This window comes from Vicugna pacos, chromosome 24 (genome assembly GCF_048564905.1).
Source record: "Vicugna pacos chromosome 24, VicPac4, whole genome shotgun sequence".
Taxonomy (NCBI): domain Eukaryota; kingdom Metazoa; phylum Chordata; class Mammalia; order Artiodactyla; family Camelidae; genus Vicugna; species Vicugna pacos.
Genome location: NC_133010.1, coordinates 18,694,743 through 18,708,149, shown reverse-complemented (window position 1 = coordinate 18,708,149; position 13,407 = coordinate 18,694,743). Strand labels below are relative to the sequence as shown.

The 13,407-nt window shown below is 45.0% G+C and overlaps 1 protein-coding gene across 1 annotated transcript in view; it reads left to right on the top strand.

The window, feature by feature from the left end:
- The window catches only part of TTC39C (tetratricopeptide repeat domain 39C), an 83,065-nt gene that overhangs the window by 46,466 nt on the left and 23,192 nt on the right, over window positions 1-13,407 (top strand). The window contains exons 5-6 of the mRNA XM_072949098.1: window positions 3,860-4,214; window positions 5,941-6,109. Of these exons, the coding sequence (XP_072805199.1) occupies window positions 3,860-4,214; window positions 5,941-6,109 (524 nt within the window). The remainder of the gene's footprint in view (window positions 1-3,859; window positions 4,215-5,940; window positions 6,110-13,407) is intronic.

The following is a 13,407-nucleotide window of genomic DNA, read 5'->3' as shown; positions in this document are numbered from 1 at the left end:
CCCCCACCCCCTGTCGTGGGGGCAGGGTTTCCTGTCTCTCCTGCACCTCCAGCTGATGGAGGCTGGCCCTCACAGGGGAGGGCGCACGGTCTGAGGTTTTCCGCTCTCTGTGCCGTCCTCCATCGGGACAGTCACGCTGGCTGGATGATTTGTGTTTGCCCTTTCAGAGGAGGCTGTGCAGATTGAAGGGCCCCGTGCTCACCTGCTCGCCCTGCTTGCTCACCGGCCGAGCTGCTGTCCGTCAGCGGACCAAGCCTCTTTTCTGCAGGAGCTGAGCTTCCGTCGTGGGTCCTCACTCGGCCTTTGTTCCTCCCGCCAGGGCCTGGCTGGGCTCCGGTGTTTCGGTCACAGTCCTTGGGACAGGGAGCAGGGCGAGTCCTGGGGGCCTGTTTCCATGCAGAGCTAAACTTAAAATAGTGGTAGAGACAAAATCTCTGTCTACATGCTAACTTCGTTTGCCCAGATCTCATTTTCTTGCCTTTGACTTGGTCAAAACTTTGAGCTCTGTTAACCCGGCTCCAGCTCGGGGCTTTAGTGCTTGTTGCTATGGGCTCGAACATGTGCTTTTGAAATGAACATTAGCACCTAAGCTCCTGTCTTAGGCAAGAAATTAAAGGTGTTGAATTACTTTTATTTTTATTCTATAAAAACGAGTTTTTACCCTGTTGCTTTTTTTTTCTTCTTCTTTAACTGAATTCCAAGTGGTCAGCACTGATGGATTTTTATGTTTTCTTCTATTGCTGCCATCCGTATCCATAACTGACTCTGCCTGGGACCTGGATTACCATGATTTGATGCCTTAACACTAGTCCCCTTACCCCAGCCTGAGGGAGTCCCTGCAGGCCTCCCTCCCTTGGCTGGGCATCAGGGGCCTCTGTCATCTGAGTGCGTCATCCCTGTGCCGGCTTGGCCCAGGGTGTCCCCTGTTTCACTCGGCCACTGAACAGCTTGTCCATCTGCTCCTTCATACTCGCGCTTCTGGAATGCTGCCCTTCCCTAAATGCTTCCTCAGTAAAGGGACAGTAGCCTGGAAAATACAAGATAAAACGGAGTTCAATTTTTCCTCTAAATTTCCAGCTTGGCGTGGGGACAGGAGGGAGTAAAGTTTTCCGCTGAAATCCTGCAGTACTTATTTTGCACTTTTAAATTTATGCGTTTATTGCGTGGAAAATAACTTCATGACAAAAAGGAAACAAAAAAGGACAGTTCACTCATAATCTCAACATTGTTTTCACTTTTTTATGTATGACCCAATGGAGCATATAAACATATACATATGGAGTCTTATGTCACACCCTAATTTTTTTCATTTGTTTTATTTTGTAATTTTATTGGCCTTTGAAGGCTGAGATTTGTGTCTTACAGTTCGTTTGTCTCTCTCAGGTGCCAAGCATAGTCATAGGCACATGATAGGAACATAATAGCTGATTATGTTTTTAGAGTTTTGCAGATTTTCTTTTTCTCTTTTTATTTTCTATTTTTTTCTGTAGCCAATTATTTCTTTTTAATTAGATCCAATGGCTTGTGTGTTCCCAGGAATACATATTTTAGTTTCCTTTCTATTTCTGTTTTTCTATTCAGTCTTTGGCTTTTGGGATCATAAGTGAGAGGCATCTTTCTTACTGGCGTATTGGATTAACCTAAACACTTTATTAGCATACCAAGAAGTTTCAGGGTTTCCTCAAACCTTTCTTTTTCCCACAGTACTTCCATTTGGGAGGGGAAAAGTCGTGCCTCTCAAAGGCAGGATCTATGTCTTATTTCTCTTTGATTCTCCTAGAACAGTGTCTGAAATGTAATGTTTGCTCACTAGATATTCTTGTTAAATTGAACTGAATGAAAATAAATTGTTTCAGACATGTATTACTTTTATAACAAGTTATAGAAATAATCCCCCCCCCAAAGAAGCTTCTGTAGACTAATTTATCTTGCTGCTTCACCATGTCGCATAGCCATCTGTTCAGTGGACTCAGACTGCAGGACGTTCATCGCCCAGAACTTGTGGGATTCGTGCTGTGAATTGTGATCCCATAGGAGAAACAGTCATCATTTGCCAGAAAATTGATGCATTTAATTAAAATAGTAGCTTTTGAGTCCATGGATTGGGGGTAGTCCCAGCACCACCTTAGGGTCCAGTGGTTTGCAAGGAGGACTCAGCAGGTGGTCGTACTCATGGCTGTGATTGGTCACAGTGAAAGGATACAGAGCAGAATCAGAAAAGGGAAAAGGCACCTGGGTGAAGACCAGGAGACTCAGCCACAGGCTTCCCAGGGTCCTCTCCCAGTGGAGCCACGTAGGATGCACTTAGTTCTCCGGACAGTGAGCTGTAACAGCACCTGTGAAGGGTAGCCCACTGGGGAAGCGCGTTGGTGACTCAGCACCCAGAGTTTTTACTGGGGACCCACCATGTAGGCATCCCTTGCCTTGCACATGCCCAACATCCGGACTTCCAGAAGGAGAGCAGGTGTCCAGCATAAAACGTTGTGTGTGCAGACCACATAGACACAGTAAGCCACTCTTGCCAGTTCTGGGAGTGATGAGAACCCTCCCAAATCTAAGTTCCCAGAGAGCAACCAAGGGCCGACCTTGTAAACAGGCCTCTGACAGGAGAGCAGGAGGCCTCGCCGTGTTCACTTTCCTGCACACGCACGTATTCTTCAGTCGCTTTCAGTGTAGGGGTTGGACTTCTATAAATCAGATTTTGTGTTATGTTACGTATTTTATGAAACTGAAAATAACTTCTTTTCCTGCTGTTGTAAAGGGCCTGGAAGCCTGGGACGGTGCATGTTGTGCTTTGGGGTCAGAGTACCAGAGCCATGTTGGTAACGGCGGGTAGGCGCTCTCCAGTAGTGACAAGAGAACCCTTGTTACAAAAATTCCTCAAGTACATGGTGACGCTGCACTCAGATCAGCACGAATGCATTGACTCCCCCATCCCTTCCCCATCACAGGAGAGGGTGAGGCAGGACCTGAGGGCTTGCCCAGGAGGGGCTGCTGGGATGTGGAGCAGGGCGGATCCATGTTCATCTCTAACCCGTCTGGGACACGTATTCTCAAGGTGGCTCTGTTAAGAAAAACTGGCCTAATGGGAAATAATGGAAGTGGCTTTAAAAACAGATCTTCACCCCTTGGTGTGAAGTAGCTTCTGCTTTGCCAGCCTTCTCACCGGAGCTCCGTGGGCTGGGACAGCCCTTGTCATAGACCAGATAAAGCCAGCTTGGTTAGGTGTGGTTTCGCCTAGAACAGGCATTGGATAGAGATGCACTGAGGATCCTTTCCATTCTTTGCATTTAACACTAACGAGTTTTTTGTTAAATAATCTGGCCATTTGTTCACCCAATAAATAATAATTCATCCTTTTTGTTTTGCTTGCTATGTTTTTTGGCAAGTTGTCATGCTTGGTGTTTGGGAATAAATATAGCAGCAAATTTAGACTTAGAAGCTGCCTTTGAGGAGGGAGGAAACACAAAGTGGGCAGATTTGGGTTTTATAGGAAAGCACCGTTATAGTTCAGGGGTGTGGTAAAGGGTTTCACGAAACACATGGGGAAAAGTTGGATTCGAATGAGGACTGCATTTGTTCATTCAGTGAAAGTTATATATACTGTGCCCTCGCTACCCCGTGAGGGGCTCAGTACAGCAGTGAACAAAAAAATACATGCTTCTTGCCAAGTGGTCATGTGGAGCAGTAAAAGGAAACACTGCAAATAGGGGACTTGAAGCTGTATGAAGAAGTGTCATGATAGATAATTTTTAAGAATTTTGTTTTTTCAGGTCATTCCTCAGTATCTTTATTATGAATGTAGGGAAATTACTTTAAAGGCTTGTTTTTTCATGTTTTTCTCCCCTTCTCTTTATAGCATACATAAAAGGTGGGTGGATCCTTAGGAAAGCCTGGAAGATTTACAATAAGTGCTATTTGGACATCAATGCCCTCCAGGAGCTGTATCAGAAGAAGCTCACAGAAGAACCCTTGACTTCTGACGCTGCAAATGATAATCACATTGTGGCTGAAGGGGTGTCTGAGGAGTCTCTAAACAGACTGAAAGGTGCTGTTAGCTTTGGATATGGCCTTTTTCACCTTTGCATATCCATGGTGCCCCCAAACCTGCTCAAAATCATCAACCTGCTGGGTTTTCCTGGAGACCGCCTGCAGGGGCTTTCTTCACTGATGTATGCAAGCGAAAGTAAGGACATGAAGGCCCCTTTAGCTACGTGAGTAGCTATATTGCAATGCTTTGGTAGATAATATAGTGTTGAAAGCAAGTAAACGACAATCAGAACCTTTACAGGAAGCGTCAGGTAAAACGCTCGGTTGGTTGATACCTGCCACGCCGTTACGTTTTTCGTGCGATGCCAAGGACCATGTTCTCGGTGTTGTTTATAAGCTGACTTCAGAGAACAGAGCACTGTTCTTAAGTCTTGCGACTTCTGTATTTTAAATAGGTAAAACGATCATAATTTATAAGCAGTTCTGGTGACCTTGACCAGTCACTGAGATTCATGGTCCTGATTTTTGGATGTGAGGGGATATAAATTTCATAAGACTGTTCTGTGATTCTGAGATTTCTATTCTTAAATCCTTATGTTGGGTAATTTTCCTTGATGATTCTGGTTGGTTCCATTGATCTCTCACAGGTGGCTTAGATACTTTGTGCTTCTCAGCTAAATTGAGTCATATTGTATTCAGGCTAAACTTAAACGATTATTTAAACAGAAGAATGTGAAGTTCAAGGCTGATAGAATCATCCAGGGCAAGGATTCATCCATTTCCTCATCAATTAAAAATCATTTGTTTTTCTTTCCCCCCAGTCTGGTAAATACCCACCATTTGCAATTTGAATAACTTTTACCAGATACTGGATGTCCTTTGACATTACACCACTTGTCAATTTTTCCAAAAGATGTTGATGTCACAGAGAACCTTAGTGAGCTGTATTTCTACTTAAGTCAGTATTGAAGATTTTGGATGTTAACTCTTAGTTGAGGTCATTAATTTTTCATTGCAAAAATGTTCGGGTCTCCCCAAAGTCATATTACACAAGCAGTGGTCCTTTATTAATTTGACTGAACAGATTTGCAACTTGTGATAATCCGTCTTTTATATCTTAATAATTTCTGAGAAAGGAATGGATTGAATAAATAATGTAAATTAGCCTGAGCTCCAGAAGAGAACCAAATTTATGCACATGCTGGAAGCATACATTTACATAAAAATGTTTGTTGTGTTGGTTAAACATTTTTGTTTCATTAAAGCTGATCCCACTGAATCTATTTTGTTTACTTAGTTTAATGTGACATTTGTATTGAAAGGGACGCGTTTGAAGTGAGAGATTTTTAAGTAAACTTACTCATTTGTTTGGTCTTTATATTGAACAGCCTCAAAAGCTAGAGAAAGGGTTCTCCCTCTGGTCCTCTCACTTATTTTAACCCAGTTTAGTATAATTTTGCCTGTGGCTCCTGTATTTAAATTCAGATTCTGAGGCTGATGCTCCAACTTTTGTGAACATAAGAGAAAAAAAACGTTTTCCTTTTGCAAAAAAGTAACGTAAAAAGTGATCGTAAGGGGACAGTAAATTTGTGGTAAGCAGTTATTGTTTCTAACCTGCGCATTGGCAAGGAAGCTGTAGAATTCAGAGGTTTCTGTCTGTGGCACCTTCAGCAGTCCCGCCAGAAGCCGCAGGAGAGCCCCAGGATCCTGTCACCCTGTTCTCTCAGCTGCTGGGACCATGCTGATTTAAATATTGTGCTCTGAGTTTGTAGTTTTCCAAATATGGGTGAGAGTAAAAGGGGGAAAGGGACCGATTTTACTTCTTCAGAGACTGCACAGTGAGCTTTTGGAAGGGGTGTGTATTGGCAGAGCACGTGAGGTTATTTTAAAGAGTGGAAACACTGAAAGGAGAGTCAAGGCCGCTCACCATCTCTCCCCCTCTTCCTTTAGGTTAGCGCTGCTCTGGTACCACACTGTGGTCCGCCCGTTTTTTGCCTTGGATGGCAGTGACAACAAAGCAGGCCTGGACGAAGCAAAGGAAATTCTTCTCAGAAAAGAAGCTGCTTATCCCAATTCTTCCCTTTTTCTGTTTTTCAAGGGACGCATACAACGATTAGAGGTACGGTGCCTTCCCCATCTTTTTAAAACAGGAAGCCTTCTGTTGATGGAATCTTTAATTCTCACTTGGGGGACTAATATCTCAAGGAACCTGAATGTCAGAGGACTGAGGAGCATCTTGTTTTTGCACCTTTCACTGCATCATTGCTGCGGGAGCCTCTTCCAGGAACCCGGGATGTTAGTCAGTTTCCTTCTGTTCAGCAGGGGTGGGCGCAGCGGGGCTGAGATCCCTTGGCGGCGCTGGGACAAGGTGGTGCGCCCGAGCTGAGGGCATCGGAGCCCTGGTGGGGGTGTTGGGGAGGGGGCTTCATTGTAAACACAAAATACAGTTTTTTTTTTCCCTTCTCTGGAGTTACTAATGATTTATTTCCAAATGTTCATCCTGGCCGATAATAGATTGATACATGAGTTATTGCCCAAAATGTCAAGGACAAGAAGGCTTTGAACAATTAGTAGCTGGTGTTGCTTTTTCCTGCACTTCGTTTGGCTGGGTCCTACCATCCCACTGGATCCCCAGAACAAGCCCACGATAGGGATATAAAACCATCCCCTGTGTTTTACAGAAAAGATAAACAGGGATCTTAGCAGGCTTCACGTGACCTCCGAGCTCACCCAGCGAGTGAAGCCAGGCTGTCTCGTTCCAGAAACTGACCACGCGCTGGCCTTAGAGGAGGTTCTGCTTCCCTTTACGCCTCTTTTTTGTTTGCTTGCTTGAGGATCTGAAGAAAAATGAAAATCTTTAAGAAATGGATCACGCATGTGAAAGAAGGCGGCTATTATGTGAGGTGCCCCACCCACGTGCACACTGGTAGCTAGTAGCACGTCAGTGCGAAGTTTAGTAACCTCTGCCCTCAGGTAGCCAGGCGTTGTGGGCGATGCTGAAAGTCAGCCCCCCTCCCTGCAGACCCCACAAGTGCTTTGGAAGATTTTTGCCGAGGAGTGCTTTCATGAGCACGGGGAGGGTGATCTGTTCGCTGATTTTTCTGTTGACAGTGGAGTGTATGTTACTTCCCCAGTAATTTCTTTCCATCATGATGTGCCTTAAGTCGGGGCCTCCTTACCTTTGTCTGTGGGAATTATATTTTAAAGATTATACTAATAAGTCACAACTGGAACAACACAGAAAGCTTCCCAGGATCTGAATTACTTAAACCCACGGCCAAGTTATTTTTCTTCTCATTACCTTGAGCATGTCTTTCTTTGCATTCAGGCTCACGAGCCTTCAGTGATGTGTCTCCTTTTTTCTCTTGGCTATCTTAAATGTAGTTCTGATCAGTCTCCTGTGCAATCTTGTCTGTCAGTGTTTTTTTTTTTTCTTTCAAGCCCGGGGTTATGGTCCTACACATGGGGAAGGATGTTCAGGCTATTCAAGTTTGAGAATTTTAATTGAGTCAGCCTTCTCACTTTAGTGACCATTGCAGGTTAAGTGCTTGCTTAGATGTAAATTTCTTAAAATTCTGAGTTACTCTGAACGTGACGATCGAGGTTCAGTGTTCCAGGGAGACTCGCCAAGTAGGGGCGAGAGCCTGGCGTTTACGGTTGTGTGTGATTCTGGCGTTGGGGCACCAGTGTTAGGCATCCGTTAGAAGTCTCTCTCCTCAGTCCCCTGATCACTGAATTCTCTAAATTGGGTTTTGAAACTGCTGGAGAGGTAGAAGTCAGGATTTGTATTCTGTCATGCTTGCCATTTTCATTAATTTTTCATTTTAAAACAAAAACGCTTCACCTTTAAAGAAGCTAGTAACTTCCCTTTCTTCCCCCTAGAAATTAATTTGGCGTGGTTTTAGTGTGTGCCACCGGTCAACCCCAGAGGGGCTGAGTGAATGCCGACCGTGATTGGTCCTTTGCTGTCATGGGGATGGTTCTAGAAGTAAGGAGGCCACAGCAACATCAGAGGATTCTTAGGAGTGTGGGTTGGGAGGTACATAGTCAACAAGAGTTTGGCTCTTGCCAGAGACCTGGAGGCAAAAAGAACTGCACGGCTAACTTGACATGACATTGATGTTATCTTCCCTGTGCCCGGACACCGGCGTTTCATTCGTCTTCCCCGGCGACCGTGCAGGGAGGTATCAGATGGTGGCATCCTGCATTTGTTCATGAGGACCTCTGCCCAGGGAGGCTGTGATGTGGCTCTTGTCAAAGGCTCCCCGTAAGGCTTCTAAGCTCCCAGCTCTGTTTTTGAAAACACAGGGCTCAGTCGATGAATTTGCTTGCCAAGAACCTTTTTTCTTTTCAGTGCACATTTAGGTTAGAGATAAGGCCCCTTGAGATCTTTTCATCCACAGGCTCCCGGGGAGCTTGGTCCAGAGGCTCTGATTTAGGCAGGTGCATCCTATGACACTGACTTAGTTTCTTCAGTGACTGAAAATCTGCAGAATTATTTGGAAGCTGCTTTTGTGCCTCCGACTAGCTCGGCGCGGGCTTTCCCTTTACTCGTTAGTTGCAAATCATGTGCAGGTGCCCACGTTCTTTTGGTTTCAAGAACACCTTTTCGCATACTTTGCCCTTGGTTGTTTGGGGCGGTTTGGGATCCACAGGGCAGGGCGGTCTTTCCCGCGTCCACCCCACGCTGCCACTTGGGTTGCCCTTGTGGTCGTGTCTTCCTTTTTCCCCGTCGTCGTCGTGGCCACACGTGACATAGCAGTGAAGCTGTATGCCGTCAGGGGTACATGGGGCCCTTGTGCACCTCAGCTCTTTGGGAGTCTTGGCCAGACTGCAGGAAGGATTTCTTTGTTTACTGCCTTTGCTTCTCTGCGCTGCGTGTGTGCAGTGCCCCACCTCCGACCTTCTCCACCCTCTTGCCTTGTCCTGCCACCTGTCCTGACTCGGCTCACTTCTCCCGAGTGGCTGACTTACCGTGTTGCGGGGAGGAATAAACGGGTTCACACGTACTTAAGCACGTGGTAAATGCTATCCAAGTGGTGTGATAGTTGTGGTGGTTCGTATTGAGAGCTTAATGCTGGGAAGTAGTGTTATCAAATTTGCTGTCTCTTTTTAGAATAAAGAACTTGTTTTGGTGTTGAGAGCTGTCAGTAGAGCGAGTCCTGAGGGAAAAAGGCAAAATGGGTATGTGTAGCTGGAGGGGTATAGATACCGCGCAGTCAGTACCCATGGTTTCCCTGAATTTCCACAATGCACACACTTTAGGAAGTTGACCCAGGGGTTAGAGAGTAATCCCAATTTTAAAATGCGAATTGATGTTTACAGTTTTGAATTTTATATGTATTTTCACCCCATCAAACCTATGGTAGTGATAAGTCCATTAACATACAAGAGATGAGTATTTTTCTCTTTTTTAAATTAACATTGATTTTTATTGAAGTATAGTCAGTTTATAATGTGTCAGTTTCTGGTGCACAGCATAATCTTTCAGTCATATATATACATATACGTATTCGTTTTCATATTCTTTTTCATTATAGGTTACTATAAGATTTTGAAAATAGTTCCCTGTGCTGTACAGAAGAAACTTGTTGTTTATCTGTTTTATGTATAGTAGTTAATATTTGCAAATCTCCAACTCCCAATTTATCCCTTCCCATCCCCTATCCCCCTGATAACCATAAGTTTGTTTACTGTGTCTGTGAGTCTGTTTTTGTTTTATAGGTAAGTTCATGTGTCTTTTTTTTTTTTCCAAATTCCTCATATTGTATTTTTCTTTCTCTTGCTTACTTCACTTAGAATGACAGTCTCTAGGTCCATCCATGTTGCTGCAAATGGCATTCTTTTATTTTTTATGGCTGAGGAGTATACCATTGTGTGTGTGTGTGTGTGTGTTTATATATACACACACACCACAACTTCTTTATCTAGCCATCTATATGAGTATTTTTCTTGATTATTTAAAAGCATTAGGGACAAGTCTATATTTTAATAAACTTTTTTTAATTTCTGTCTAGTCCTCTTTTTTCTCTAAACAACACAGATGTGTACAATTCCCCTCTCCTTCCGTTTTCGCAGTCTGTGTCATGCGTAGAATACAGATACATGTGTTTGGTTTTATGTGTGTACATGCTTTCATACACACCCTTTATATGGTGCGACTAGTTATGAAACTGATTTTTAGTAACAGTCTGTCTCTAAATGCTTAAATATTTGAATGAGAGTTGGTGGACATATTCTAATGAAGTTCCTTTATGTATTTTGAGAACTCTTATTTTGAAACTGTCTTCCGAGCTTGGACCCATAGGTTTTGAATATCCTGCATGCTGGCTTTGTAAAACCTTGGGTTTGGGTTTCAGGAGCACAAGACTGGCCCTCAATGTGTAATTGTTGAATGAACAGGTGAATCTATTGGCAGGAAGTTCATTTGATCAGTGTGAGTGATGGCATTGCTTTGAGAGAGGGATCAGGTTATCAGGGACTGTCTGCTTTTCTTGGTGGCACCAGACCTGTTTCTGCAGCCAGTGCAGAGGATGATGATGCAGGAATATCTTGACACCTGGTGTAAGAGGATGGCCTCTTAGGAGGAAGGGCAGCCCGCCAGGCATTGACATTCCGATGGGCTGGCCGAAGAAGTGTGACTCCACAGAAGTGCATTAAATCAGCTGGAACAAAGTAAAAAGCAGATGGGTTTAGATGCGGTCTCTGCTCGTTGCTGGGAGTACCGAGGTGCGAAGGCTGGGCCCCGGTTCTCCATACGCGCAGCCTGGTGGGCGCTGTGCTGTCACGGCCTTTCACAGCTCCACCAGTTACAGCCCTGCTTCGGGAGGACGTGTGGCCTCGAGGCCACACTGAAGGAGTTACAGTGAACTGTACCTTTTGTGTGTGCGCCCACGGCAGCCTCATCACAGCGTCTTTCCCTTCGGTGAGGCTGCCTTGTTTGTGCTTTCTGACAAACGCCACCTCCTCCCGCACAGTCTGCTCTGTTTTGGACTTCTGCCTCCCTCCCCACTTTCCTTTGGAGGAAGGTGTGTGATAGGATGTGGCTTCTTGTGCCCACGAACAGTGTCTGCAGGGACGGCTTTGGTGATTGACCTTTACTGCGTTTAAGTCACCCTGGTATCCGTCTCCTTCTTCGGGGTTTTTAGCCCGACTTTGTCCCCTGCAAAGTTCTGTGTGCAGTCTCCCCCAGGGAGAGTTGCCGGTCTCTGGACCTTCCTCCTGCTCGGTGTTTCAGGTGTGTTCCGTCGGCTGTCGTGCTTCTCTCTGTACTTCTGTTCACATGAAGGTACATTTTTCATTGGTGTCCCCCATAGGAAGTGGGGGGTCTGCCTTGCTCTTTCGCCCCTCAGTTCGTGATTGAGTCAGGGCCAGTGCAGACCTGTGGCTGTGCCCCCATCTCGGGGACATGTTGACGTCTCTGAGCTGTCGGGGAGCAGTGTGCCTCTGCATCTGTGGAAGCACAAGCCTGCCTCTTGTATCTGAACAGCGTGCCTTGCCAGCATGAGCTAATGTTGTTATTTATAGGATCAGGAAAAAGGCAATGCAGGAAGAGGAGCAATTCCCTGAAGTTCTGTTAATTGCAGTCTTCTCTTCCGTCCCACGTGGCTTCCTTCATTACTTCAGGCACCAGAAAACAGGGTTGCCGTTTGTTCCTAGAAGGATAGACTGGGAGTTCAAAATTTGTAGATACTAACAGGCATACGTAGAATAGATAATCAGGATTATACTGTATAGCACAGGGAAGTATATACAAGATCTTGTGGTAGCTCACAGCGAAAAAGAATGTGACAATGACTATATGTATGTTCATGTATAACTGAAAAATTGTGCTTTACACTGGAATTTGACACAACATTGTAAAATGACTAACTCAATAAAAAAAATGGAACAACAACAAAGAAAATGACACAAGATGAGAGATTGGTTGAATCTGGTGTCTGGGAGGTGGAGGATCTGTTTGTCTTTGCTTCCCAGCGCCGTCAGTCCATACCATGTGGTTTAACGACTGTTCACTGAAATAGGGTGGTGATGACTTAGGTGGCTGCCTGGTTAAGTACATCTGCTCTTCTTTTAACACGCTCTCTACAGGCTGCTGGGTTGAAAAGCCAGTGGAAAGTTCATAGTGATTTAGGTCCCTCAGCTCACTAGCTGTGCCTACGAGGATGAGCGCTGCCCTGCCTGCATTAGCCCTGGCCCTAAGGGTAGGGGTTAAACGTGTCATCTGTCATTAGGTGTCCTTCACAGCAGCGTTGCTAATCCGATTCTGCTTCTCAGCAGCGTTAATACTGAGTCACACGTGAGTGAGTGGGTTGTCACAGCGTGTCCTCCTGCGTGCTGCGGGTGACAAGGAGGGCCTCTCTTTTTAAAACACATACATAATAGTTTATTTTAAGATGTTAAACAACTTCATAAAAATAACCCACTGGTAATTAAGTTCTAAGCTGTTTCGTTTCAAATTGTTCTGTAGTCTTTAATAAACACATAGGAGACTTTTGAGGGAGTTTTGTTTACAAATCTAATATTTACATGTTTTAGCACTTTTTATAAATAGCTGGTATGGAAACTGTTTAGATTTCCATTGTGTTAATAATTTAATGTTTCCTGTTGTTGGAATATTTGGCTGTTGTTCCCCTGTGATTTCTCAGTATTTCACTGGGATAGAAAGTAGTACCATATATATCTTAGCAAATTTTCCCCTTTCATTTTCCTGAATTGTTTCCTTTGGTTATAGCTCTGGTGGTGTCATTAGAATCAGAGTGCAAACAGGTCTGTAGCTCTTGCTAAATGAACTTGGATCTCCCCATTTTCTGGCCCTTTCTTGGATCTGAGCTTACATGCAGGCTCATTCCCCATGTTTTACCTCCACTTGCAAACTCCTACTGACTCTTCAAGAGCCAACCCAAATACTCCGACTTCTGGGTCGTCTTTCCCAGCTGTGAGGTTGCCCCATGGGTGAGCCACTCCATGCTCTCCATTCTCATAGGCCTCTGTGTATATGTCTCAAAGCCCAGCCCCGCCTGCATCTGCTTACTTGCCTGCCTGCTGGTCGTGAGGTCCTGATTTTGCCCAGGGCGTGAGCTCTGTTGCTGTGGTCATTAGTGCTGCAGCCCCAGTGGCACCCACAGAGGTGCAGCGCTGTCATCAGGACATTACACCGACAGGGACCTGCACTCAGAGCCCCCAGATTACCACCTCCCTGAATCTCAACAGTGAAACTCCAGCCATGGTGCCACCAGGGGTCCCACCTCAACAGTGAGGGAAGTAAGGCTTATCTGGTCCAAGGTGTTCATGGAAAGAGAGGTTCCATGACAGTTAGATCAGGATATCCTGGGTCTCCTTGGAGACTTTAGTTTTGTACCATGAAGGGGGTAGAGTGCACAAGTGTGCTGTATTTACTCAAGTCATTTGATGAAG